This window comes from Eubalaena glacialis, chromosome 7 (genome assembly GCF_028564815.1).
Source record: "Eubalaena glacialis isolate mEubGla1 chromosome 7, mEubGla1.1.hap2.+ XY, whole genome shotgun sequence".
In the NCBI taxonomy this organism is placed as follows: Eukaryota; Metazoa; Chordata; class Mammalia; order Artiodactyla; family Balaenidae; genus Eubalaena; species Eubalaena glacialis.
Window position 1 is genome coordinate 74,592,847 of NC_083722.1, and position 27,347 is coordinate 74,620,193.

Below are 27,347 nucleotides of genomic sequence, written 5' to 3' on the forward strand. Positions count from 1 at the left end.
CCCATCCTGTGTTTGGAAGAAGCACAAATCTACAAAGAGGGCTTGCTCATTTTTCAGCGTGAATTGTATTCACAAGGCTCACATACTTTCCCCCTGCCTTTGATCCTGTCTGTCTCCGTCTCTCTCCATACTTGAATGGGGTGATCTGTTATGTCACACGGCAATCATATTCTCAATACAGAGTATAACTGTGACTGTGCTTGTGGGAGATCTTCAGAAAAGATGCAAAGCTGCTGGCCAGAAACGTTCTTTCCTTTCCATTTTCTCTTGTACCTCCCCAGTACCTTAAGAATCCTTGGGCTTGGTTATAAACCAGCTGGAAGTTACGATAGAGTCTCAATTCTCTGACCCAAGTCCTTTTCACAGGTTAACAGTCACAAAATGGAGTTATGAAGTCTCCAAGAGCAGCAGATGAAAAGGGAAATGGAAATGTGAATGTTGAATTTAGCAGCCCTCAGACCCAGAATATGCTACTCTGTAGTGTCCCTGAGGTGGAGAGTAAGGACTTGCTTTGCTGTTCAGGAGTGTGATTATCTCTCGCTGCTTGCAGCTTCTTCACATTAAGACCCTTTGAAATATACTTAGGGACGCATATATGTGACTTTGTCAAGTGAGAGCTTTGGGCTTGGGAGTATTCTAGCAGGTTTTAATCTAATTTACGCCTAATCTAACACGACTGAGAAAGGGGGTGTCTTTGGTTTTACTTTCAAATATATGGTGGTACATCTTTAGAAGCCAGATGTGGTTAATCAGACTTGTCTTCATGGTACCTTTGCTTCAAGTGGCTTAATAAATAACCCAATAATTCAAATGAAGAATAAAAATTCTAGTGTGTGAAGGTGGTAGGTAATAGACAATTAAAAGTGGTCAACCAAAAAGTTACGAAATCATCCTACCCACTTATTAATCCAACTCCCCACAGGTTGTTTCCCTAGGAGACACTGGCATATCTTTACTCTATGAAATCTGAACAAAAGACCTGGCAGGAATGGGGAGGAGTACAGTATAAGTCACGCCTGTGCTTGGTACATCTGGGCAACCGCTGTAAGATAACACCTGGGGAATCAAATCATAAATCAACCTGATTGTTCTCATTCGAGTTTTTTGTGTCTGTTTATTCTTTTTTTTTTAGAATTTTTTTAAAAACATATTTATTTATTTATTTGTTTTGGCTGCATCGGGTCTTAGTTGCAGTACGTGGCATTCTCCACTGCGGCACACAGGCTCCTCGTTGCGGGGCGTGGGCTTCTCTGTAGTTGTGGTGCGTGAGCTCAGTAGTTGCGGGGCGTGGGCTTAATTGCCCCGAGGCAGTGGGATTTTAGTTCCCCCACCAGGGATCGAACCTGTGTCCTCTGCATTGGAAGGCAGATTCTTAACCATTGGACCACCAGGGAAGTCCCGTGTCTGTTTATTCTTATTAAAACAGTTGGCTCCCGGGCTTCCCTGGTGGCGCAGTGGTTAAGAACGTGCCTGCCAATGCAGGAGACATGGGTTTGAGCCCTGGTCTGGGAGGATCCCACATGCTGCGGAGCAGCTAAGCCCATGCGCCACAACTACTGAGCCTGCGCTCTAGAGCCTTTGAGGCACAGCTACTGAAGCCCGGGCGCCTAGAGCCCGTGCTCCACAACAAGAGAGGCCACCGCAATGAGAAGACCCCACGCAGCCATAAATAAATAAATAAATAAATTTATAAAAAAACAATTGTCTCTGTTCTTCAGTAGTGATGGGTTTAACAACCATTTTGTATTCTTTAGCAGTGGTGTCTGGTAGCCTCATGTCTAACCATGTGCAGATTGAAAAGAAAGGGCCGCCTTAGTTGTAAGGGACTCTGAGGAATAAGAAATCAGTGGTTAGGACTCTGCACTTCCGTTGCAGGGGGTACGGGTTCAATCCCTGGTCCGGGAACTAGGATCCTGAAAGCCTCGTGGTGCTGCCAAAAAAAAAAAGAAATCATGCATACCTTTGTAACACATGAATTGAAGGTAATCTTCTCAAATTGATATGTTGTGAGTACTCCTAGCAGGGGGAGTTCCCTAGCCTCGACAGAAAGTCATCAACGGCTCCTGGAACATCATATTTGTTATCTGATAAGTATAACGTGCTCCTTGCCTTAGGAATTCCTGAATCTACTGATGCCTCCAAGTGGTGCAATCAGAATTTGCAATTGATTGCAATTCACAGTGGTGCCTTGTTCTGATGGCACTGTTCACTGTTCAAGTGGCAACCCACATGTTTTATGGACTGGGTGTACAGGTGTACACGACAGCAGTACCTTCCTCTAGAGCCACTGTGTGCTAAAGCACTCCAGTCTTCCAGGGATAGTTGGATCCATTCAGTCTTTTTTTCATTCCATAACTGCTTATTAAGCTCCTTTTCTGTACCAAGTACTGGGCTTGGTACTGATAATAAAAGACCAGCAAGATTTAGCCTGGTTGATCAGATTTGGCCCAGCATTTGAAAATTAACACTAAGTGCTGTCATAAAGATACAGGTTCTGACATGCAGTGACCATTCCCTTATGAAAGCTTAGTCTTTCAGTAGATTGAAATGGGGTATGAAGTATTATCACCTGACAAGCAAGTAAGATGAAGTGAGTAACTAATCTGATGAATGAGTGACTAGTCCTTTTCTAGCACTTAGGGCTCGAAATACAGGTATTGAGCCCTAACTATATCCCATGCTAAGCACTTGACATGTATTAATTTACTTAATCTTCATAACCACCTTATGAAGTAGGTACTGTTATTCCTACTTTACAAATGAGGAAACTGAAGCTCAGAGAAGTTAAGGACCTTGCTGAAGGTCATGGAGTGGAGGCATGATGCAAGTTTAGGGAACCTGACCCAGAGTCCATATTCTTAAATAACATGATATACTGCCTCTGGGTGGAAGGGTATCATCTTAACCAACCTCCTGTATAGGTAGAGCTTGGCAGAGTGATAATCCTCTGACCCTCCCTGTCTGCAGAGCTTTTTCTCTTTCCTGGATTGGCTCCTAGAGCAGATTACCTATCCCTAAAGAGTGAGCAGGAGTTGCCAAATGCAGCAGGCAGTCCCTTATCTACAGCCCCAGAAGTGAATCTGCCTCTGCCTTTCACCAGCTGGGTAACCTTGCCTCTCTGAGCATGTTTCGTCATCTGTAAAATGGAGATAATGATCATGGGATCATTTAGGGGTTAAATGAGATAACATACTTAACAGTTTCTGGCTCTGAGTAAGCACTTAAAAAATGTTAGCAAATTTTTATTATCATTGTCCTCTAGCCTTGAGAACAAACCATGAAACAGTTTCTCAGAGACCAGATTCTAGGACTTAGGTAGGTGGGCAGGTTTTTTTTTTTTGTTTGTTTTGTTTTCACAAGACAATAATTTTATTCTATGTATTTCTCTTGACTCTTTTGGTGTGAAAAGCAGAGAGGTAAAGCATTATTTGACAGATGTATGGATTCAAGCAAGAAACTGAGGTCCAATTGCAAAGAAATGCCTTGTATAACTCAGAACCCTGTCTGAGGAGACACAGAGGACCCTAGAGGGCGGAGAATGAACACAGCGCAGGGGCTAGTTCCAGAGTCGCATCCTCGGTTAGTTCACTTGCAAGTGTGGGTGAGGGTCCCTTGTCAGTAGGCAGAGATTTTTTTTTCCTCTGCTCTAACACGTATCTGCTGTCTAGTGTTTATTAAACAAAATTTATTTTTTTCTTGATGTGAAAGAATTCGTGTCTTGTCCAAAATGCAGAGGCAAAGGAGCTCTGTAACTGCAGGCTTGTTGAACCCCTTTTCCCACCTGTTCTGGTGCCAGGCTTTCCCAAAGTGCTTATTTGCCAATGGTTGCTCCTCAGTTCTCATGGCCAGCTCACTCTGAAGGCTCCAAGCCACAGTGATGCTGCTGCCACCACCGCCACCACCACCACTGCTGCCACTACCAGCCATTCAGTTTCCTGCTCTAAGGATGTGACCTGCCGTGAAGCTTTCACATTCCTCTTTTCTTCCTGTCTTCGGTGTTGTACCTCTTTCTTTTGGTGCTTTTGCCATGCAGCAGTATTGCAAAAAAAGTTTTCAGGCACCAAAGTTAAGAGCCCTTACTACCTTGCCAAGGGGATTTGAGTTAGCCATGGAAAAGAAGATAATGAGAGGGCTCCTGTGCCTCTGTGCTTCAGAAGGAAAGAGTTTGCTTCTTGACAGTGTGCTAGCTCCCTAGCCAGGTGGGGGACGTGCTGGGACTACATGACCTCTGGAGGAGTAGACTGCCCAAAGACAGCGCCCCAACCCACAGGAGCCAAGGCTGAAGACTGATTTCACCTTCTCCCATTCCCTTTCCCTAAGCTTAAGCTTGCTCTGCCACACTGTCCCAAGTCTGTGGCTTATAACAGCCATTTCCTTTTGCCGATGAATAAGCCCACTCTTTGTAAAATGTTTCAACTTGGGGACTGGAAAGGCTCTCTGTGCTTTCCTGTCTCTTTGTTTCTCCAAAGGTTAATGTTGATGGCTTCTGTCTTTGTCTTTACAGGGAACTGTAATGATCCATGACAAAGAGGTCACCCTTGAGTATGTACCAAGCCTGGATTTTTGGTACTGCAAACGGGTAAGTGCCAAGAATTCCTCTCCTTAGAAGTAAGGATCCAGCATCACAGCTCCTCCATGTCTACAGGAATGCTGCCTGGTGTAGTATGCATTGCCAAGGGCAAAGGTCTTCTTCCTTGGTTCACTTCAGATGAACTGGAGGTCAGGGCAAGATCATCTATAATTTCTGCTTCCCAACTACTGCCTGTGGCCATAGAGGGTTCTGGGCCTGTAGTTGGAGACCTTTTCCCAAGGGCATATGCCATGCTTTCTGTTGATTACGAACTGAAAGAAAAACAGTCCCTTGACTTATAACCTCTCCCCAGTTACCCTTCCTGGGGTAAAGAGGATTTATTAGTATTTGGAATGATGTATATAAAGAGGCTGGTTCTGTGAGAGGTACCCATTTTTTTTGAATATTCAGGGGTTTCCAAGGGTATAGAACTTTAGGTACCATGGTATTTTTCCTCTGTTCAACTTCATATTGTTCTTGAATGGCATATATAAAGATTTTAGGCTATACTCTTTTTAGAAGTCCAGTTTGATTGCAAATGAGCATGAAAATATATTTTGTCATTTTTCATTGCTACTATTTAGTTTCAAAAATAAGTTTGAAAAATCTATATAAAGTTTCCGAACCAAGATTCATTAAAAGTGTTGTAGAACTTGATAAAATTAAGTAAAAGCTTTAGCTTTACATTTTGGAATACAATTTGGATAGCTGTGATTGTCATTGACCAAAGTATTCATAGTTCATGGATGTAGTACCTTAAGCTGTCAATTTAGGAAAACATTTAACTATTTTTTAAAAGGTGATGAAATACACATAACATTAAATTTACCATTTTAACCATTTTAAAGCATATAATTCAGTAGCCTTAAGTACATTCACAATGAAGTGCAATCATCAACACTATCTAATTCTAGAACTTTTTCATCACCCTAAAAGGAAACCCCATATCTATTAAACAGTCTCTCCCCATTCCCCTTTCCCTCAGTTTCTGGAAACCACTATTACTATTCTGTTTTTTATCTCTATGAATGTGCCTATTCTGAACATTTCATGTAAGTAGAACCATATATTATGTGACCTTTTGTGTCTGCCTTCTTTCACTTAGCATGTTTTCAAGGTTCATCCATGTTATAGTGTGTATCAGTACTTCATTTATTTTTAATGGCTGAATAATATTATATGGATATACCACATCTTGTTTATCTATTCATCAGTTAATGGACATTTGATTTGTTTCTACTTCTTGGCTATTGAGAATAAGACTGCTATGAATATTTATGTGCAAGTTTTTGTTTGAAAACCTGTTTTCAGTTCTTTTGGAACTGCCCAGGAATAGAATTGTTGGGTCATATGGTACTTTTCATTTTTTAACTCTTTGAGGAACCAATAAACTGTTTTCCACAGACAGCAGCTGCACCATTTTGCATTCCCTCCAGCAGTGTCTGAGGGTTCCAATTTCTCCACATCCTTGCCAACATTTGTTATATTCCCTTTTTTTTTTTTTGATAGTAGCCATCAAACTACTTCACAACCACCAGTGGGTGTGAAATAGTATCTGATCATCATGATTATGATGATGATTTGCATTCCCCTAATGACTAATGATGTTGAGCATCTTTTCTTGTGTTTGTAGCCACTAGTATATCTTCTTTGGAAAAATGTTTATTCAAGTCCATTTTTGATTAGGTTGTCTTTTTTTTTTTTTTTTGGAGTATAGTTGATTTATAGTGTTGTGTTAGTTTCAGGTGTACAGGAAAGTGAATCAGTTATACATATACTTATATCCACTCTTTTTTAGATTCTTTTCCCATATAGGCCATTACAGAGTATTGAGTAGAGTTCCCTGTGCTATACAGTGTAGGTCCTTATTAGTTAATCTATTTTATATATAGTAGTGTGTGTATGTCAATCCCAATCTTCCAATATATCCCTCCCCTCTGTCTTCTTGTTAAGTTGTAAGAGTTCTTGGGAATTCCCTGGTGGTCCAGTGGTTAGGACTTGGCGCTTTGACTGCAGTGGCAATCCTTGGTCGGGGAACTAAGATCCCACAAGCCGTGTGGTGTGGCCAAAAAAAAAAAAAAGAAAGAAAAAGTTGTAAGAGTTCTTTATATATTCTGGATGTTTATCCCTTATCAGATATGTGATTTGCAAATATTTTCTCCCATTCTGTGTGTTGTCTTTCACTTTCTTGATAGTGTCCTTTGATACACAAGGTTTTAATTTTGATAAAGTCCAATTCATCTATTTTTTTCTTTTTCTTTTTTTAAAATTTATTTATATATTTATTTATTTTGGGCTGCGTTGGGTCTTTGTTGCTGTGCGCGGGCTTTCTCTAGTTGCGGTGAGCGGGGGCTGCTCTTCATTGGGGTGCGCGGACTTCTCATTGCGGTGGCTTCTCTTGTTGCAGAGCGCGGGCTTCAGTAGTTGTGTCTCGCGGGCTCTAGAGCACAGGCTCAGTAGTTGTGGTGCACGGGCTTAGGTGCTCCACGGCATGTGGGATCCTCCTGGACCAGGGCTCAAACCTGTGTCTCCTGCATTGGCAGGTGGATTCTTAACCACTGCGCCACCAGGGAAGCCCCTATTTTTTTTTCTTTTATTGCTTGTCCTTTGGTGTCATGAAATCATTGCCAAAGCCAGGGTCTTGAAGACTTATCCGTATGTTTTCTTCTAAGAAATTTATAGTTTTGGCTTTTATATTTAGATCTTTGGTCTATTTTGAGTTAATTTTTGTTCCGGGTATGAGGTAAGGGTCCAGTTTCATTCTTTGGAATGTGGATATTCAGTTTTCCCAGCACCATTTGTTGAATTAACTATTATTTCCCCGTTGAATGGTTTTGGTACTCTTGTTGGAAATCATTTGACCATAGATGTATAGGTTTATTTCTATAGACTCTCAGTTTTATTCTGTTGATCTATATTTTTATCCTTATGCCAGTACCACACTTTTTTGGTTTTGTTTTTTTGGCTGCGTTGGGTCTTCGTTGCTGCGCATGGGCCCTCTCCAGTTGAGGCGAGCAGGAACACTCTTCGCTGTGGTGCGGTGGCTTCTCCTGTTGTGGCACACAGGCTCTAGGCACGCGGGCCTCAGCATTTGCAGCATGTGGGCTCAGTAGTTGTTGCTTGTGAGGGCTCAGTAGTTGTGGCTCGTGAGAGCTCAGTAGTTGTGGCGCACAGACCCAGCCGCTCCACGGCATGTGGGATCTTCCCGGACCAGGGCTCGAACCCGCGTCCCCTGCATTGGCAGGCAGATTCTTAACCACTGCGCCACCAGGGAAGCCCACCACACTGTTTTGATTACTGTAACTCTTTAGTAAGTTTTGCAGTTGGGAAGTGTGAGTCCTTCAATTTTGTTCTTCTTTTTCAAAATTGTTTTGGCTACTCAGGGTCCCTTGTAATTTCATATACATTTGAGGATCTGCTTTTCCATTTCTGCAAATAAAGGCCATTAGAATTTTGAGAACATTTTGCATTTTAATAGTGATTGCCTCTACATCTTGGAATTATGAGTGATTTTCCCCTGTCTCTTAAACTTTCCATTATTAGCTATAATGCACACGTATTGTTTATTTTATAATCAGAGATGGAGGGAGCTAGCATTAAAGGGAAAGTTTTGAACTCTATTTTCTGTTAACCAGCAGAAAAAAATGTTAATATCTGACATCAGAATTATATAGCTGTTGCCAAGGCTGTTGCTTGAAAGAACAGAATAGCTTGGTTAAATTGTTCCCTAAAATGGCAGGCCACTTGTTCAGCTGTTTCAGAGGTACTTTGTAATTTCTGTGCTTTTCTGGAAGAGTTGAGGTGCCAACCCTGCATATGTGATCTTTGGCCTGATGTGAAATGCACTGACTTTTTAAAAAATTCATAGCAGTATTACTCATAATAACCAAAAAGTGGAAACAACCCAAATGCCCATCAACTGATGAATGGATAAACAAAATGTGGTATAGCCATACAATGGAATGCTATTTAGCAGTGAAAAGGAATGAAGTATTGATAGGTGCTACAACATGAATGAACTGGGAAAAAACTATGCCAGACGCAAAAGATTAATTCTATAGGACTGGGGGTGAGAATGGGAGATGACTCCACCAGGTTTCTTTTTGGGATGAAGAAAATGTTCTAAAGTTAGATTATGGTGATGATTGTGTTATAGATATACTAGAAATCATTGAATTGGACACTTAAAACTGATGAATTTTATGGTATTTAAATTATACCTACTCAGGTTAGGATCCTGATTCCCCCACTTACAGCTCTGCTGTACAGTCATCCAACGGTATCTGGGGGGGATTGATTCCAAGACCCCTTGCTGATATCAAAATCCACAGATGCTCAAGTCGCTTATATAAAATGATGTAGTATTTGCACATAACCTAGGCACATCCTCTCATGTACTTTAAATCATCTCTAGATTACTTATAGTAGATAATACAATGTAAATGCTATGTAAATAGCTGCCGGCATGTGGCAAATTCAAGTTTTGTTTTTTGGAACTTTCTGGAATTTTTTTTCCCCAAATATATTTGATCTGTAGTTGGTTAATCTGCAGATGTGGAACCTGTGGATATGGAGGGCCAACTGTAATAACAAATAGCCCTCAAATCCTAGTGACTTACATTGACAAACATATTCTTCACTCACATTACATGTCCAGGGGCTGTGGGCAGTTGCTACAGTTTGGCTTCATGGCCGCTCAGTCTGGGACCCAGGTGGAAGGAGTTAGTCCCACATTGGGACTCCTGGCCAAGGAAAAGAACAGGACGCTCATCTACACAAGCATTGGCTCTTAAAGCTTCTGCCAGACCTGTGTAGATCACGTTCACTCACGCTCCATTGACCAAAGCAAGACATGTGGCAAGGCTGACAATGAAGTCCCTCACCCTACAGGGAGGCACCACAGTCACTTGACAATGGGCAGGGCTGTGTGTATGATCTGCTTACAGAGAAGGGAACAATAAAGTAATTGACTTTAATCACCTTGCTCAAGTGACTTAACCTCTCCAGGCCTCAGTTTCATTATCTACAAATTGGGGAGATAATAGTTGTCTGGATTAGTAAGTGACCACATGTAAAGTAAAGTAAGCCCAGTACATGCTGTGTGCTGTTTAATCATTAGCTGCTGCTGCTTTTATTATTATTCTCTCCTCCTCCATTTGGTATTATTTTACTCAACCTACAAGGCCCTACTCATATAGAATCCTTTTCATGGTTCCTGCTCTTTTGGTTTCTTACCAGTCAGCTCTGCCCTTCTAACACTCTGAGCTCAGTGGCAAAAGTTCAGGTTTGGGGCTGTGTTTGGGGTTGGGCAATGATAGACTTGCCTTTTTGTTCATAGGTTCAGATAAGAAGAACTACGTTCACAATGCAAAGTGTCTCTTCCCTTGTTCTAGGGTAGTGAATGTAACTTTTCCTTTTAACATCCTCAGAATAGCTGCCAGAGACACTACTTATGGATCTTCTTCCTCCTTCCGTGCCCTTTTTAAAATCAGTGTTTGAAAAAGGAATTGATCACTGGATTCTTCTCAGTTCCAGCCAAGCCTGAATAGGGTTGTCATAACCAGTTCAGGGTCAAATTTTGGATGCAGACTGAGTGGTAACAGCTTTAGGGCAGTCAGTATATCCTATAAACCACTTAATAATCCAGTTTTCTTAGTCAAGTTTACTTCCTGTAGAAATCCTTGTCCAGAGCAAAAGCATTTGGGGCTGCTCCAAGGTCCATATACCCTGTCAGAGGCAGCTCTCAAACAGCAGCTCATCAGAGTCTATGTCAGCTCTGATGAGTGGAAGACATCAGACTGATTAGGTTTTAAGGTGATCTGGGATATGGCTTATTTCTTTCATTTTTCGGCAGTTGTTGCTGTGTTGGATATACGTAAGATTTTTAAAAAAAATTTTTTTTGGTCAATTTGAATTCTTTTCCTTTCCCTTGTAGTGTAAGGCCAGCACTGGTGGACACCGATCTTCATGTTCATTCTGCAAGTGCCCAAGGGAAGGTGAGTGGTGGTAGAGATGGAGGTGGTAGTTTTTATTTTGTGCACTGAGCAAAACAAATTTCATGCTTTCCTTGGCTTCAAAGAGTGATCATCCCTAAATACAAGATGATCTGTAAAGCTCTTAAAAGTGCAATGTGATAGCTAACTTCGTGTGACCTGTTAGTAAATAGTTTTGGATCTCAGAGTTCTGCCAGGGGAATGAGATGGGTTATGGGCTCCTTACCCATAACCCAGCTGACCAGAGGTCAGTAGTATTGTTACTCAGAATACATTTAAGGATATTAGATTGAGAAAGAGTCTACATGGCATTAGTCCATGTGGACACCCCACGCACCCTGCCCCAGCTTCTTTGAAGTTATTGGGAATAATTTGCTTTTGTTATTATTTTCTCATTTATGTTCTAAACATTTGAGGATCTTCAACACAAAAACATTTGTTAAAGTAACAGTAAAAATATAAACAAGAGACAATAATCAGGGTTGAGGGTATGTGTTATTTTTATAGAGTAATAAACCTAACAGCTTCTCAGTAACTTGGTTTTAAAGTTAATTTCTCCTGAGAACCTGTAGGTAAACAACCTTGAAGAGTCTGTCAAAGGCATCCGTAACAATAGTCCTATAACAATGACTGTTATGTGCCTCTTTCTGATATTATCCTGTAAGGAAAGCTAGTGTATGACCATAAAATACAGTTCAGTGCTGGGATCCTGTTAGTCTTCTGAAAGATCTGTTTGTTCCAAGGTTAGAACTTAGCATGCCTACAAAGAATTCCTTAGCTGGGCTTTTGGCCTATAGTGGAGATTCTACTCTCTAGTGAGGGCTGTGAAGCAGGTGTTCTGAAAATCTTTGGGGAAGGCTCTACATGCTCTAGAGACCAAAGCAGCATGTGGGAAGGTGAGTAAATTAACTTCCCCGTGGACAGGTTGGAGATTTTTAGCTTGTTGTATTACTTCAATTAGGCAAAATTGTGCTTTTTCCCTCAAGAAAGACTTCTTTCTCAGTCTACTCTAACAAATGAACAGATGGTTTATAAAAACCCTTGAGCACCATACCACTAAGATGGCTGAAACAACTTTAACATGGAAACATACATAGCAAGTATTCATTGGTCGCCTGTCACTGCTGTTAAGTAATCTCTACACTGCTCCCATAGAATGTCTCTTTGAGCCTCATGACTTCCTCTAAGAATGAATTAATTGCAGAAATACCTCCAATTAACTGGACAAATTATCCTGCTTTAGAAAGAGATTTGAAATGAATCATTTACATTTTAAAGGACATTTGCCCATTGTAATTATTTGCATATAAATGAGCTGTGTGCAGGTAGGTCTCTTCTTAGCTTCTCCGGAGAATAGGGTGTCTGGTCTTACAGAATTTGAGCAGCTATCTTAGTACCGTAACACTGGAAGAAGCAAGGCCCCTAGCCATACACGTTTGAGATAAGTGTTTCTAGCAAACTTCTAGCAAGGGCCATATCTTTGGTAATTTTGTCCCCAGATCTGTTCTATCATTGTTTATAATAGTAAAGTTCAGGGTCTCATGAAAGATTTAAATGTTGGGGAAGTGATAGAAAACTCTTAAGATTAAATTTTTTAAATACTGGGTAGTTTCTTCTGTTAACTATTTTATATGCTGTCTTATTAGCCATGCTTAAAGTCTGTCACAGGACTTTTTTGTAGGTATTTCTTTGACTTCTAAAACTATTCCAGGGAATTCCCTGGCGGTCCAGTGGTTAGGACTTGGTGCTTTCACTGCTGTGGCCCGGGTTCAGTCCCTCGTCGGGGAACTAAGATCTCGCATGCCACGTGGTGCAGCCAAACAAAACAAAATAAAAGCATTCCACTATGAGTATTTGGTGGCAGGTAAGGAGGAATCACAGTGTTTGCGGGGATAAAACCTGTTGGAGATTCTCTTTCTGTTCTGTTCCTCTAGTGACAGAGGCCAAGCAAGAATTAATAACCTACCCTCAGCCTCAGAAAACATCCATACCAGCACCGTCAGAAAAACAACCCAGCCAACCAAGGTCAGCTGATAAGGAATCTGAACCCAAGAAGCGGGAAGAAGGACAAGAACCACGCTTGGGACATCAAAAGAGAGAAGCAGAAAGGTATCTCCCTCCTTCGCGGAGGGAAGGGCTCACCTTCCGAAGAGACCGAGAGAAGGAGCCATGGTCTGGGGAGACACGCCAGGATGGGGAAAGCAAAAGTAAGTGGTTTGTTGGGGCATGTACCAGACCGTGACCACGGTGGTTGGAACATAGATTGCTTGTGTTGTGGCTCTGGACCAGCAGCTTCCTACACCCTAGTAAAACTGCTTGGCCTGATTGAAGAGGCTCTTGCTCTTTGCGGCCTCACTGAAGTAATCTATATCCTCCAAATAGCAAGTTGCTATTCAGGTGCAGCAAAGCATAACTTTAGATTTCTAAGTATTGGTGAAGAAAAACATGAAGTATTTGACTAGCACTGTGTTATAGAACCAGCCTTGGTAGAGCAGGGTAACATCTGCAGTCATCTGCAGTAAAAAAAAAAAAAAATATATATATATATATATATATATATATATATATATATATATATACACATACACTCAGGCTCTGAGGACTTCAAAAATGTAAACCTTTCTTACTCTTTCCTTTCTCCTCTCCCATTTGTGCTTGGTTTGTTCAGCAATCATGCTAAAACGCATCTATCGTTCCACTCCACCTGAGGTGATAGTGGAAGTGCTGGAGCCCTACGTCCGCCTTACTACTGCTAACGTCCGTATCATCAAGAACAGAACAGGCCCCATGGGCCACACCTATGGCTTTATTGACCTTGACTCCCATGCGGTGAGTCGTAGTTATCCGTCACCACCACCACCACCCCCTGGATCCCTCACCTCCTACCACCTCAGAACAGCCTAGGGATGGCTGGCTATAGAAACCTCAAGAAGGTTTGAAGGACTTTAATCTTGGAATTCTCATTTGCTACTTGGTACCATAACCCCTATAAGTCTTCTCTTGGGGTTCATTCAGGTGAAATGACTGCCCTTGAAAGTTGGAACTCTGAGTGGTTTTCCAGATCCATTTTTGTCTTGTGGCATTTACAGTTTCCAGTTAAAATAAAGTGACAGCTTAGTCACTTGTGGAAAATCTGAGGACTAAACCTTTTCAAGATTTTAGTGAATTTTCTGATTTCTTAAAATCATTTTGCCTGGCCACAGACAGTTTTATGTTTGATGGAAACAGAGCATTTCCTCTTTTTCCTCAAAGTGTTGCTTTAATAGATTTCTTGTGGCTTGAATTTTTAGTTGTGGGGCCCTTTTCTATGGAAGTAATGTGAGGATAGCAATGAAAATCATTGATATTTCTTAGATTTCACGCTCAGAAATCACAAGGGACTTTGTAAACTGAATCTGATGCAGTGACAGTTGCAGACTAAAAGAAGAGGATTTGAATTTCTGAAATTTATACCAAGAACTGATGTCTACTCTGACCGTTATTCTGATCAACCCTTCATTAAGAGTTGCCTGTTTTTGCCAGTGTGCTCTTAGTATTACAGTTATGACCCGAACATAATGTTTAGAAATTTTTCTTTTGAGAAGGAAAATCCATGTTCAGTTTTCTTTCAAGGGACATGTCCTTTTCTCTCTTTGGGTTCAAATGAGTCTTTGGTTCCCCAGGAAGCTCTTCGCGTAGTGAAGATCTTGCAGAACCTTGATCCACCATTTAGCATTGATGGGAAGATGGTAGCTGTAAACCTGGCCACTGGAAAACGAAGGTAAAGCAGAGGGGTGCTACCTCCACTCAGGTTTTTGGGAGGAAACTCTTATTCCTGGCTGGAGAGACAGATAGTAAAACGTGGTGTTTTCCCAGTATGAGTTGCTTCAGGTATGTGTGTATATTTTCTTTTTCTGAAGCTTGCCTTGTTCTGACTCTAGGTTTTTGTTTTTCCCTTTAAATAGCAGTACTAGGTACTTTTGTTTTTTCCCTCTTGATTCTCTGGTATCTTTGGGTCCCAGGTGATGGTACAGTCTTGGATGTGCAGGAAAAAAATCGCAATATATCCTTGCCCCTTGGAATCCTAAGAAAATGCTGTCTTGACTTTGTTCATACCCCCATAGTGCTGGGAAATCTTATTCTTCTTTACTCCTTCATTCATCTTGACCCAGGAGTGGTAACTGGGAAATGGCTGCATCAGAGAGGCAGGTTTACAGGGATGGGGCAGATCTTGCTCTGGCACCCTCAACTCAATTGCTGTTTTGCTTCAGCCGATAGCTTTGTAGGAGTCCCACTGCCCCTCCCCTCGGGAGTCTCTGCATCACCAGACTTGCTTACTGTCTGGGTTGGTTCCTTTCCGTGCAAAAGGGGGAAAAGAGTTTCTCAGCAAATCTGTAGGGTTGGGCACTCCTCAAGTGGCTTTTGGTAGCAGGCTCAAGACATGTTGTATTGTTTGTTGCAGAAATGATGCTGGGGACCATTCTGACCACATGCACTACTATCAGGTAGGCTTCAGCAGTTGGGGGGTGCTCTATTAAAATCCTCAAGTGACTGAAAGAGTGATCTTAAATTTTCTCTAGTGGGTGATTGTTAAGGTAAATGGCTATCAGAAGTTCCATAAGTTTAACTTGTCTTTCTGTGATAGGGTAAAAAATATTTCCGAGATAGGCGGGGAGGTGGCAGAAATTCAGACTGGTCTTCAGATACAAATCGACAAGGACAACAGTGTGAGTGACCTTTGTCTTATTTCTATTGTTCTTTCTGGCTTGACTACTCATTAATTGAAATCTTTATGGTCACAAAGTTGGCAAGAGATGCAGTTGACTAGGGGTTCTGTCTCAGAGAGCACCATCTACAGGTTCTGTACCGTTTTGGGTTGGCCAGCCTCGTTCTTAGATTGTTCTTGATGAGTCCCAGCAAGGGCTTCATTGGACAGGGACTAACACTGGCTCTGGTTTTATTCCCTCTAGCTTCATCTGACTGCTACATATATGATTCTGCTACTGGCTACTATTATGACCCCTTGGCAGGAACTTATTATGACCCCAATACCCAGGTGAGTTTTTGGCTTTGTTATTTTGTCAATGATTCTTTTGAGAAAAGTACCTGTGATTTGTTACTTTGAAGGTTTTATTCCCTGGATTCTCTGGTTGCTCATTACATGAAAAGTGTAAAAGTTTAAATCTATATAAGCTGAATATTTCTCCATTCAAGGCAGCTGCTCTACTATTGTACTACGTGTACCTCATGTCTACTTCTTGTTTTAAAAAGTCCAGGTTTTATATTGAGTTATATTTATTTAGGTGGATTTTAAAGATGATAATCTTCATGTTAACTGTTGCACATATAGAAAATCAATGCCTTGTGGCATTACAGGCAAGAACAGTGCTGTTCTTGGAAAAATGGACAGTGAGTGGTCTGGCTACCTCCTGGCCCCTGGAGTGGAGTTTTAGATTGTTTGATATGGTCTCTTCTTAGGCTTGAGAGAGAGAGCTGTTCTTTCCCTCAGAAGGGAACTGTGCTCCTTAGATCTGGAATTACTGGGAAAGTGAAACGTTCTGTAGACTTAACTGTTTCCAACTGTATTGCAGCAAGAAGTCTATGTGCCCCAGGACCCTGGGTCACCTGAGGAAGAAGACATCAAGGAAAAGAAACCCACCAGTCAAGGAAGGTCAAGCAGCAGGAAGGAAACGTCTAAAAGAGATAGCAAGGAGAAAAAAGACCGAGGAGTGACAAGGGTAAGAGGACTTGTGAATCTGCTCCCTTTTCACCACATAATTACAGATTAAAAGAAAAGAGTCATAGACAGACGAGGTCTGGGTTTGAGGTGTAGAGTTACTAAAAAAGCAGGCAGTCCACTAGCCTCTTACAGCCTGTGGTCACTCTCTTTTCTAAATACAGAAACTGTGGATGGTGGAACAAAGTGGCTCAGCTCAAACCCCAATACCTCAGCTCCACACAGTTTCACTTTCCTACATCCCTTTTCAGTGCTTGACTCCGTATACACATTTCTATAGGTGTAATTGTAGCAGGGGATACCATTTTCTATTCTTTATTCACTTTATATTTGGTCATAAGTATTTTTTCATGTTTGTATAATACTCTTTATTACTTCCATGGCTGTATGGTAAAAATTCATAGTAAAACTGTGACCTTGTTTTCTTCATCATTCCTACATTGTTTGTCTCCTCTTTCTAATCTTATTCTGTTATAATATACAGCATTTAGCATTTTCTTTTTTCTTTTTTAAATTACTTCCTTAGGATAAATTTTCAAGAACAAAGATGATGAACATTTTTACATTTCCTGGCATAAAATCAAATTATTTTCCAAAGAATTATATTGATTTACCCTGACACCAGTTATGCATTAATGCAAATGGCTGAATTGGCCTGTGGCTTAATTCATAAATTGTCTTTTTTTTCCCCCCCTTCTAATACTACTAGTGTTTATGCAGCTACATATATAGAGAGAAAGAATCTGAGAACTTTTTTTTCTTCTAATTTTATTGAGATATAATTAACATACAGCACTGTATAAGTTTAAGGTATACAGCATAATGATTTGACTTATATACATGATGAAATGATTACCACAGTAAGTTTAGTGAACATCCATTGTCTCATAAAGAAACAAAATAAAAGGAAAAAAAATTTTTTTTCCTTGTGATGAGAACTCTTCTGATTTATCCTCTTAACAGCTTTCATATATAACATACAGCACTGTTCATTATATTAATCATGTTGTACACTATATCTCTAGTATTTATGTATCTTATAATTGGAAGTTCTTACCTTTTGACCACCTTCATCCAGTTTCCCCACCCCTACTCCCACCCTGCCTCTGGTAACCACAAATCTGATCTCTTTTTCTTTGAGTGAGTTTGTTTGTTTGTTTGGGTGTTCTGTTTTGTTTTTCTTTTGTTTCCCTACAACACTTGTTAGTTTTGGTGCACAACATAGTGATTCAAAATTTCTATACATTACAAAATGATCACCACTGAAAACTTAGACTTTAAAGTTATACTGGCTTAATATGTGGGGTTTTTTTTGTTTTCTTTATAAATTTATTTATTTAATTTATTTATTTTCGGCTGTGTTGGGTCTTCATTGCTGCGTGCGGGCTTTCTCTAGTTGCGGCGAGCGGGGGCTACTCTTCGTTGCAGTGCGCGGGCTTCTCATTGCAGTGGCTTCTCTCGTTGTGGAGCACGGGCACGCAGCCTTCAGTAGTTGCGGCACGCGGGCTCAGTAGTTGTGGCTCATGGGCTCTAGAACACAGGCTCAGTAGTTGTGGCGCATGGGCTTAGTTGCTCCGCGGCATGTGGGATCTTCCCGGACCAGGGATCAAACCCATGTCCCCTGCATTGGCAGGCGGATTCTCAACCACTGCGCCACCAGGGAAGCCCCTGGCTTAATATTTGGATTCTGCTTTTGCCACTTATTCTTTCTAACCATATTCTCAATCATTTGTAAAATGAGCATATTAATGCCTATTTAGAAGGATTATAGTAAAGGCTGAAGGAGATAATGTATATAAATGCATCACCTGGTGCCTGACATATAGTAATCAGTCAATATATACTAAATGTGATGTTTTTAAAGTTTTTTTTTTTAATTTTGGAATCATTATAGTAACATTACAGATATTTCACAAATTAAGAGGTTTGGAAAATCAGACTCATTTCAACAGGGTTAACTCTAAGCCCAGCTTTTATAAATATCATATAAAAATTATCTGGGATTTTGATCAGTTTCAGGAAAATGCCAGTGAGGGGACAGCTCCCCCAGAAGATGTCTTTAAGAAGCCTCTGCCTCCCACTGTGAAGAAGGAAGAGAGTCCTCCACCAGTAAGGCTAAGCTGATGCACTGGGCTAGGGCTGGGGCTGGTTCCGAATGGGAAAGGAAGTTCAAAGGTTGATGCCTCACTTTGGTGTTGGTCCTTTAGCTCTCTGTGTCTCACAGACAAGGACTCTTCTTGAGTATAAGCATGAGGTAAATTTTCCTGTCTGCTAATAGGGGTATTGATGGAGAATCAGAGGCAGTTATCTGTCCTCTTTCCCTCTGCCTTGTGACATTCCCACCAGACTGGCCCTTTTTAAGTTAGAATCTCGGTCTTGTTAATTCTTCTCTTCTAAATGACCAAGGAAACCCATTTTCCTGGCCCCGATGTTTCCTACCTTTTGGTGCTGCATGAGAATCTCATAGGTGTCGAGTGCATGCATGGTCATTTTTATAGTTTGCCTGCCAGAGTGAACAATGCTAACATTGGTACCCATTTTTTAGATGCCTTTAAGTGATAGTGTCAATCTAATCACAAGTTATTTCGATTAAATATAAATATATAACAATAGAGACCCTCTGTTTGTTTTTATTTTGATTGATCATATGCCAATGATCATGCATCATTATTTAACATTTCCTACAAGCTACTGATAAATGCTTTTTGCCTGCTCTACATTATTGATTCAGTTCACTATAACATCTATCCTAACCATGCCTTTGTCTTTACCTTACTCAGGAACTGGATCTGTCTACCTGGGTGTTTATCCTTCAGTTGCTTTTAGTCCATCTCCTAAATCTCTTTTGCTCTAGGAGTTACTGTAGCCTTGATGAAAGTTATCTTTCCTTTTCTCCATGGGTTACAGTGACTTGGAGGTAGTTGCTATCTCTGCCTCTTCAAAAGTAACTTGTAACTTTTAAACTCTCCCTGTGGTCTCTGTCAGTTTCCCTTTCTCTTCCTTCTCATCACTGTTCTGTTGCTAGAGTCACTTCTAAGGGAAACTTTTCTGGCTTATCTCAGTGGACAAGGAGAAAAGTCAAGCTCGAGCCATGTTGCTTCCATCTGGGAAATAAGCAACATGGTCAGTGGGCCTATTCTGAACCCAGTTCATTATTCAAACTAAAAGAAATGAGATGCCCATATCAGAATATCCAGAAAACAGGCCCCAAATATAGGTTGAGTTTGCGTTAATCCCTGGCCTTCTCCTACCAGCCTAAAGTGGTAAACCCACTGATCGGCCTCCTGGGTGAATATGGAGGAGACAGTGACTATGAGGAGGAAGAGGAGGAGGAGCAGATCCCTCCTCCACAGCCCCGCACAGCACAGCCCCAGCAGCGGGAGGAGCTGACCAAGAAGGAGAATGAAGAAGACAAACTCACTGACTGGAATAAACTGGCTTGTCTGCTCTGCAGAAGGCAGTTTCCCAATAAAGAAGTTCTGATCAAACACCAGCAGCTTTCAGACCTGCACAAGGTATTAGGGGAAGGGCCCTGACCTTTCGAACTTTTGACTCTTTATCACTGTTAGCATTACAGTGACTAAAGAAGCTTATGCTGTCCTCCTCAGCCTGTATCTTCCCCAACTCCTCTAATTAAATCAGTTTAATTCAGAAATGAGTTGCTGGGACTTCCCTATGGTCCAGTGGTTAAGACTTCGCCTTCCACCACAGGGGGCCCAGGTTCGATCCCTGGTTGGGCAACTAAGATCCCACATGCCATAAAGCGCGGCCACAAAAAAAAAAAAGAAGACAAAAATGAGTTGTTTCTCCACCTTTTGTTCATGAGTTGCTCTGCATTAAGATGGTGCCCACCTTCAAAAAACTTCAGGGTGTAGACCCAAGGCAAGCAGCATGGCTGGGGCTGGGGCACCAAACATGGAAGCTGTGCTGAAGACAGGAGGAGAAGGGGTCGTGGAAAAGGAAACTCACCTGCTGGGTTTCTCATCTTAGCTCTACCATTAACCTAACAGTTGGACTTCAGATAAGGCCCTTTTCTTCTTTGATACTTGGTGGCTTCACCTGTATCACTTCCATCTAGCTCTGACAGTGTGCGGTTTTCCCCAAGGGTGAGTCACATTCTGCCATCTCTTCATGTAGTGAGTTATTGCTATAAGCCATGGCACAACAACTATTCTTGGGGTGTTAAACTGACATACATTGGTCCTCCCTTGCAGTCTTCTCATTTATATGTACTGGCCAAGGAGCCAAATTCTGGACAAGTAAAGCCCCTAGATGGACTCGTGTTCTCAGTATAAAGTAATTTCTTTCACACTCCTTTTCTAGCCGATGTTGCTAGAGCACGTGAGGGGATTAGATTTAGACTTTCTCTCAATATAAAACCCGAAGTCTTAATGTAGCTAAAAGCTGAGAAGCTCTGCTTTGATGATAGGCACACCTCTTCTTCCAGCTGCCTCTGTTGAGGCTCTGCAAAGTTTCTAGGATTCTGAGAGGCTCCTTCTGACAATCCCTGCAACAGACTACCTCCCAAGTTCCTTTGACCTTCTGGAATTCTGAGTCATCAGACAACACATTTAAAATTCAGCTCTCTTATGAAAGTGCTAGTAAATTGCTAAAGAGATTAAAAAGTTGTTGTCAGGAAAGAGGAGCCAGAGGTCTGATGAATCCACAAACTGAACTAGCCCTGGGACAGTGGAACGTGGACTATAGCACTTTTCCTTTCCTTGCAGTAATCCAATGCAAAGAATCTCCTCTCTGTACAAGAGCTGCTCTGGACACCTTAAGTTTCTTATATATGCCAGAGGGAGCCACGCTTGAGGAGTGTAGGACCCTCAAGGAGTACAGGACTCTCAGAGCAATCTGTTCTTTTGTGACCTTGGAGTTCCTTTTCCTGTTTCTCTGTGGGCTTGAATAGTGCCCACAGAGAATAGTGTCTGAGGATGGCAGGTGGTAGTGGTGGTAGGCAGAGCATGTGGGCCTTTGGTTTTCTTCACTGGTGTAGTCAGATTTCCCTCTCCCATTTTTACCTTAGGTAAAGAGATATAAACCAGATTTGTGTCTTCTACACTTTGGAGAGAAGTAGGATAAAATTCTGTCTTGTGCCACAACATGTAACTAATCTATGTGACAAGCCAGTGTTAGAACCTGGGTTCCCATTGGTGAGGCTAACGCAAGACCAGTTAGGGATTGTTGCTTGCATGGTGCAGTGATCACTTGGGAGAGATGGTCAGTGAAAGAAGCTACAGTCCTAGAGCAGCTATCAGGAAAGACCTAGAGCATTTCTAGGACCACTTTTTTTAGACCTACACTCATAGAACTCCCTCTCTTCTCAGCAAAACCTGGAAATCCATCGGAAGATAAAACAGTCTGAGCAGGAGCTAGCCTATCTGGAGAGGAGAGAACGGGAGGTAAGATTTGGTGACGTGTTACTCCCTTGACCCCAACTCTTCTTGCTTTCTGGTGTAGCATTTGTAGGCTGTGCTGAAGATAAAGAACGAAGAAGCCCCAAAAGATGGTGTATACATTTCTCAAAACTCATCAAACTACATTAAAGTGGGTGCATTTTATAGTTTATAAATTATACCTTAATAAAGTTGGTTTTTTTAAAGGTGGTGTTAGGGTCTCTGGGTAGGTGAAATAACATTCCTCTTTCCTGCCCAGCTTTTAAAATCAATGAAGGAGTGTTGGATAGGGCTGCTGAAATAGCATCTTTTACTGTTAAAGGCCAAGTTGGAGGAAGTAGCTTAGTGTGAGAGCCAAATGGACTTGCTATCTAGACCAATTAGGCAGACTCACTTACCCAGCTACAGGCTTCACCGGCCCATGACAGGTCTTATGTGATGGTTAAGAATCCACCTGTGGAGGCGTATTGGAGAGCACTTCCTCCTCAGAAGAGGAAAAGATAGCCTCTTCTTCCCAAATTTACCAGTTAGAGAAGCCACTATTTCCTCAAGAAGAATGTTTAAAGGAATGAGAGATTCCAGGAGTTACCAGTTGAATCCCTTCACATTAGAAGAAATATCGGGGATAAAGTGAAGCTTTCGCACTCTCCCACCCCCTCAGATGGGAGTCTCAGATCTGTTCTTCTGCTTACCAACAGGGAAGGTTTAAAGAAAGAGGAAATGATCGCAGGGAAAAGCTCCAATCTTTTGATTCTCCAGAAAGGAAACGAATTAAATACTCCAGGGAAACTGACAGGTAAGCTAGAAACTCTTCACTCAGCCTAGGTCTCAAGCCTAATGATGAAACCATCACTTTCTCCAGCATGCTGCCTTTTTCTCTCTCGGGGAGTGAGGTTATCGGGAGCAGGTTCTGTCTGAACTCTTGAGCATGAAGTTCACCCCAGCCTTTTTACCACCTGTCTTAACACAGGGAATGTACGTTTGCATGTAAGAATCACTGGCTGCTTAGCTGCTCAAAACCAGGACTGGAGTGGCTATAGTTGGGAACCCTTTCTCTCCTCATCAGTAATGCTATACCTCCGTATTAGCCTGATAAGAACGTCACACTCTTGGACTTTTTTCTCTAGGGAACCTCCATTCTCACACATTAGGTGCTGAATAAGTAAGTGGTTGGCTGCTGATAGAGATATATGATCTCTAGCTTCCTGTGCTTGTTTCTGGTCAGAGAGCTCCCAAGTCGTGAGTCCAGAGTTATACAGAATTTGCTGATAGCCCACTATGTACAGATACTGCACCAAGGGCAAGGAATATTCATGTGGACAAGACACGTATTATCCTTGACTGTCTGAACAGAGAATAGGAAGGCTTAGGTGATACTTTGTCTTGTAGGGCAGACACAGAAATCCGGTGGAGAAGGGGAGGGCATTTCAATTGGAGGGAACTGCATGCTTCATGGATGAAAGAGAGAGAGGTCATGATGCATTTGAGAAGTTGTAAGTAGCTTGATGGGCTGAACACTGAAGATAAGTGCTTGAGTGACAAGGAGATGAGGCTGGCTCAACAGACACAGTCCCGTTCGTGAAGTTCATGCTCCTTGAACGCCTTGCTAAGACTTTGTCTTAGGGCAGTGGGAGGTTATGAAATGATTTTAAGCAGGGTATTGATCTAGTGAAACTTGAACAAGTCTCTACATTGGTAAGCAAAAGAACTAGTAGCCAGGGTAGAGTATGCCTGTGGGGAAAGGGGAGATGATTGATGGAGAAAGGCCCCTAAGAAGTCTAGATGGGGTCTGGGGCTCTGGCATTCCAACTTATTTGTTCACAGCCCTCAATAAGAGATTATTTTGAATCATGGCCCAGAATATGTGTGTGTGTGTAAATAACTGAAAAAGAAATCTTCATGAAAAATACTTCCTTACTGTGCAATAAACACTGGTATTTTTATTTTAGTCTATTCTATTCGTATTTGTAAGAAGTGCTAAGTTGGGACCACTTAATCAATGTAGCATCCCATTGGGTCATTCTCTGCAATTTGAAATACACTGAACGATGACAAAACTGAAGGAGTCAGCCAGGAGGAGGAAGAGCACCTTAGCCCTGAGTCAGTTGGGTGTAGCTGGGTGTAGAAAGAGATGCCTCTCTATTTTCAGCACCCATCACACCACATTCTACTGGCTCTCCTCCTTCTAAGTCTTCTCTCCTGCTCCTCTTCCTTTTCTGGGTAATTCCGGATATTCTCCAGGACTCTGCCCTCAGTTTTCCTTTATTCTTGCTCCTCCATCCTCTTGACTTGGACTGCCTACGGTACCCAAGGCTTTAGCCACCACTCACAGGCTAACAAGTCCTATGGCTCCATCTCAAGTCATTTCTGTTTTCTGAGCTCAAAATCATTATTTCTGTTTACCTTCTGGGCATATCCTCTTGGCCGCTTCTCAGCCTCCTCACACTAAACAATTACTCAATATTATATTCCACATTATTCTCTAGTCCAGTCCTGCTAAACCTGCTGTATTCCTATTTCAGAGTAGTAACATCATCGCATCATGGTCTACCTGGTCTGTCCCAATCTCCCTCCTTTATCCTCTGTATCGTTAGAGGCCAGATCCGTAATTAAGCCTTGCCCCAATTCCTAGCTCACCTCCAAACTGGACTGCTTACTTTCCATCTTTGCTCTTCAGTCTTCTGTCCATTCTCTACCCTACCACCAAAATGACCTTTATAAACAGAAATCTCCTAAAACTAGCCTTTTTGTGAACATATACCTTGCCTAAAGGGAGGCCTGGGTTCTAGAGATTCTTTGCCTGAAGTATGAAGTACAGAGTCATGATTTAGCATGATGTTCAAGGCTTTTCACAGTCTGGCTCAAGCAGCCTTTTGTCAATTCCTGCCACTCTTCTTCTGGACAAATTGTATTCTTTCACTTCTCCTTGCTTGTGTCCTCCTTTCCTCCCATGCTTTTTCTAGCTCATAAGCTCCTCATTTGTTAAGACCCGGTTCAGGTATACCCTCCTGTTAGAATTCCTCCTTTTTGGTGATGCCCCTTCAGGTTTGTGTTCCCTGTTCGTGTTTCCATAGTAGATATATACTGTTGCTACATCCATGGCTGAGCTCTTCAATGTGCTGTAAGCATCTGTTGACATATTATCCTTCTCACATCCTTCCCCATGAACAGGGTCAGGTCTTGGTCATCTCTGTATCCCCAGGACAAAGCCGGTTTCATAGATAGCAGGCACTCAAAGATACTGTTTAATATTCTTAAGAGGTGGCAAATTTGAATCAAGAGGACAGAGGTTTTTATTGGGCTCACAAGCATGTCACTTTGAAAGTGCTGGTGTCTAAGTATATATGCTTCTTTTGCAGTGATCGTAAGCCCGTTGGTAAAGAAAGCATCGACAATAGCAGCAAAGGAGGCTGTGTCCAACAGGCCACTGGCTGGAGGAAGGGGGCAGGCCTCGGATTTGGCCATCCTGGATTGGCTTCAGCAGAGGAGGTGAAATGGTTTCCATCTTGTTAGGGGTGGCATGAACCTGGCATATACTTAGTTTCCTCTCATTCTGTGGCCCAGAGCTATGTCCTTGCCTATTAGCTGGGCTTTCACCACTGCTGGCAAAGAACGTGAGAGCTGAGAAGCCTGTCAGTCTTGATACTGGGTTGTAGCTAGGCATGCTAGGCTCTTTGCTGTTTGATTGGCGATGGGAAGGGGAGAGAGAATTTGGAATGGGGCTGATTTCACTCTTACACAGAGTAAGACATGGGGCAGTGTGGGAATCAGGCAGTTTGAGATTGAAGAATCATTTGGTGAAAAGAACCAGGGAACCAGCAATAAAAGGTACAAAGGCATCTCAGAGAGGAATTGTCGTTAGAGGTCTTTGATGGCTAAAATTTGAGGAGCATGAAGTTAGTCCTGGGTCCCATGAAGGGCCTCACCCCTCATGTTTAAGGAAAAGAAGAGAACATAGAAAAGGTGATAAGAGGGACCCCTGTCCATTTTGTGTTGTCTTAGTCCCTGTCTGAAAATGCCACATATAGGAGATTGGCTTCTCACATTTCTGGTGTTGGATCCTGTATCCTGAAATCATGGCATCGCCACCCTCCTTATTCATCTTGAGTGTTTGTTTATTAATTAAGCATTCTTTAAAAATTCTCCTATATCCTTCTCCTTGCTAGTCCAGAAATGCTTATAGTCAAAGACCAGCCCTGAGGCTGATTAATTCATAGAGCCCACTTCATTGTTTGTCTTTGTTTTACAGACTGAAAGCCGGATGAGGGGTCCCAATGTGGGAGCTCCAGGAAGAACCAGCAAGAGACAGTCCAATGAGACTTACCGAGACGCTGTGCGAAGAGTCATGTTTGCTCGGTATAAAGAACTCGATTAAAGAGTGGAGACAAGTCCCACAGGACACAGCCTCCTTCTTGTTTTGTTTGTCCCGTCTCTCCTTTTGTTTTGTTACTGTTCTTGCTGCTAGAACTTTTTTAAATAAACTTTTTTTCAATGTGACTTCTTTTGGTGGTTAAATTTTTCTCCCATGGGTGGGGGGGGTGGGGCTAATGGTAGGAGGAAGAGAGTCCCTTGGTGTGGGTCCATTTGAGGTGACGCTGAAATGGCAACAAGGGCTGTAGTGAGCCCTGGAACAGTGCCTGCTATCAGTGTGAGTGGACTGGTTGCAGTGACCTTTGAACTCTGGCTTGTATGAATACTGTCAGATTTTTAAAAATTATTTTCATAATCAGTGAAAATAGCATCACTCATTATTGTAACTGCTAAGGCTGAACATATTTCCATATGTTGGTTTACTAGTCATTAGACCTTCAGAAGTCCTGACTTTGTTGGGGGACGGGGGGAGGCAGTGTTGTGACAGCTCTTTTTCTGAGTGTCTGCTGGGTGTTCACTGCTTCACACATTGTGGTCACCACAGCAAGTTGGCATAATAAGAATTACCACTTCTCTCCAGCCACTGCCCCAGCTTTTCCTTTCCTCCATGGCTAGAACTCTCCAAAGAGATGTCTGCCCTCTTTCAAATCTTTATTGCCCACCATATCACTCATACCATTTCACAGAATTTGCTTCAAAAGTGAGTTTTTTGTGTGTTTTTAATTCTTTGTAGTTAAAAGGACTGCTATATCCTATGCACCTATTAAAACTTTAAAAAGTAATTTCTCAAGGGAACATATGGTACTAGGAATTGCACTTTTCAGGTATCTCAGGGGAAGAATGTTTCTTAGAACTGCATGTTTCGAAGAACATCTTGATTGTATAAGGTGGGGGTTTGTAAACTTTTCTGTAAAGAGCCAGAGAATCAATATTTTAGACTTCATATTATAGGTCATATGATCTCTGTTGCAACTACTCAGCTCTTTTGTAGTAAGAAAGCAGCCACAGGCAATACACAAGTGATTTTGGCTGTGGTCCAATAAAACTTTATTTACAAAAACAGGTCACAGGCCAGAATTGGCCCAGGGGTGGTGGTTTTTCCCAACCCTTGGTCTAACGACATAGTCTGGATGCATAAGGCAGGACCAAGGAGGGTTTTGTAAAAATTGAGTGGGGGTATTGGCATTTTGGAGAGGATGAGCAGTGAGGGGTGGGAGAGGTAAGGAGAGGTGGGAGTATACCAAGGAGAAAACATTTCTAGCAACAGGAATGGTAAATGTGAATTTAAATTGTTTGTC

At 41.9% G+C, this 27,347-nt stretch overlaps 1 protein-coding gene across 4 annotated transcripts in view; it reads left to right on the plus strand.

The window, feature by feature from the left end:
- The window catches only part of RBM6 (RNA binding motif protein 6), a 105,286-nt gene extending 79,111 nt beyond the window's left edge, over positions 1–26,175 (plus strand). For 3 of the 4 annotated variants that reach the window (XM_061196842.1, XM_061196844.1, XM_061196843.1), the window contains 15 exons: positions 4,505–4,579; positions 10,506–10,566; positions 12,498–12,770; positions 13,232–13,392; positions 14,226–14,323; positions 15,005–15,047; positions 15,188–15,269; positions 15,513–15,598; positions 16,134–16,280; positions 18,293–18,388; positions 19,534–19,794; positions 21,610–21,684; positions 22,377–22,474; positions 25,038–25,167; positions 25,928–26,175. In XM_061196842.1, coding sequence (XP_061052825.1) covers positions 4,505–4,579; positions 10,506–10,566; positions 12,498–12,770; positions 13,232–13,392; positions 14,226–14,323; positions 15,005–15,047; positions 15,188–15,269; positions 15,513–15,598; positions 16,134–16,280; positions 18,293–18,388; positions 19,534–19,794; positions 21,610–21,684; positions 22,377–22,474; positions 25,038–25,167; positions 25,928–26,053 — 1,812 coding nt within the window. In that variant the 3' untranslated portion in view covers positions 26,054–26,175. Of the gene's footprint in view, positions 1–3,496; positions 3,580–4,504; positions 4,580–10,505; positions 10,567–12,497; positions 12,771–13,231; positions 13,393–14,225; positions 14,324–15,004; positions 15,048–15,187; positions 15,270–15,512; positions 15,599–16,133; positions 16,281–18,292; positions 18,389–19,533; positions 19,795–21,609; positions 21,685–22,376; positions 22,475–25,037; positions 25,168–25,927 lie in introns of those variants that run through there. The other variant, XM_061196845.1, reaches the window with a different exon arrangement.
- The last annotated feature ends 1,172 nt before the right edge of the window (positions 26,176–27,347 follow it).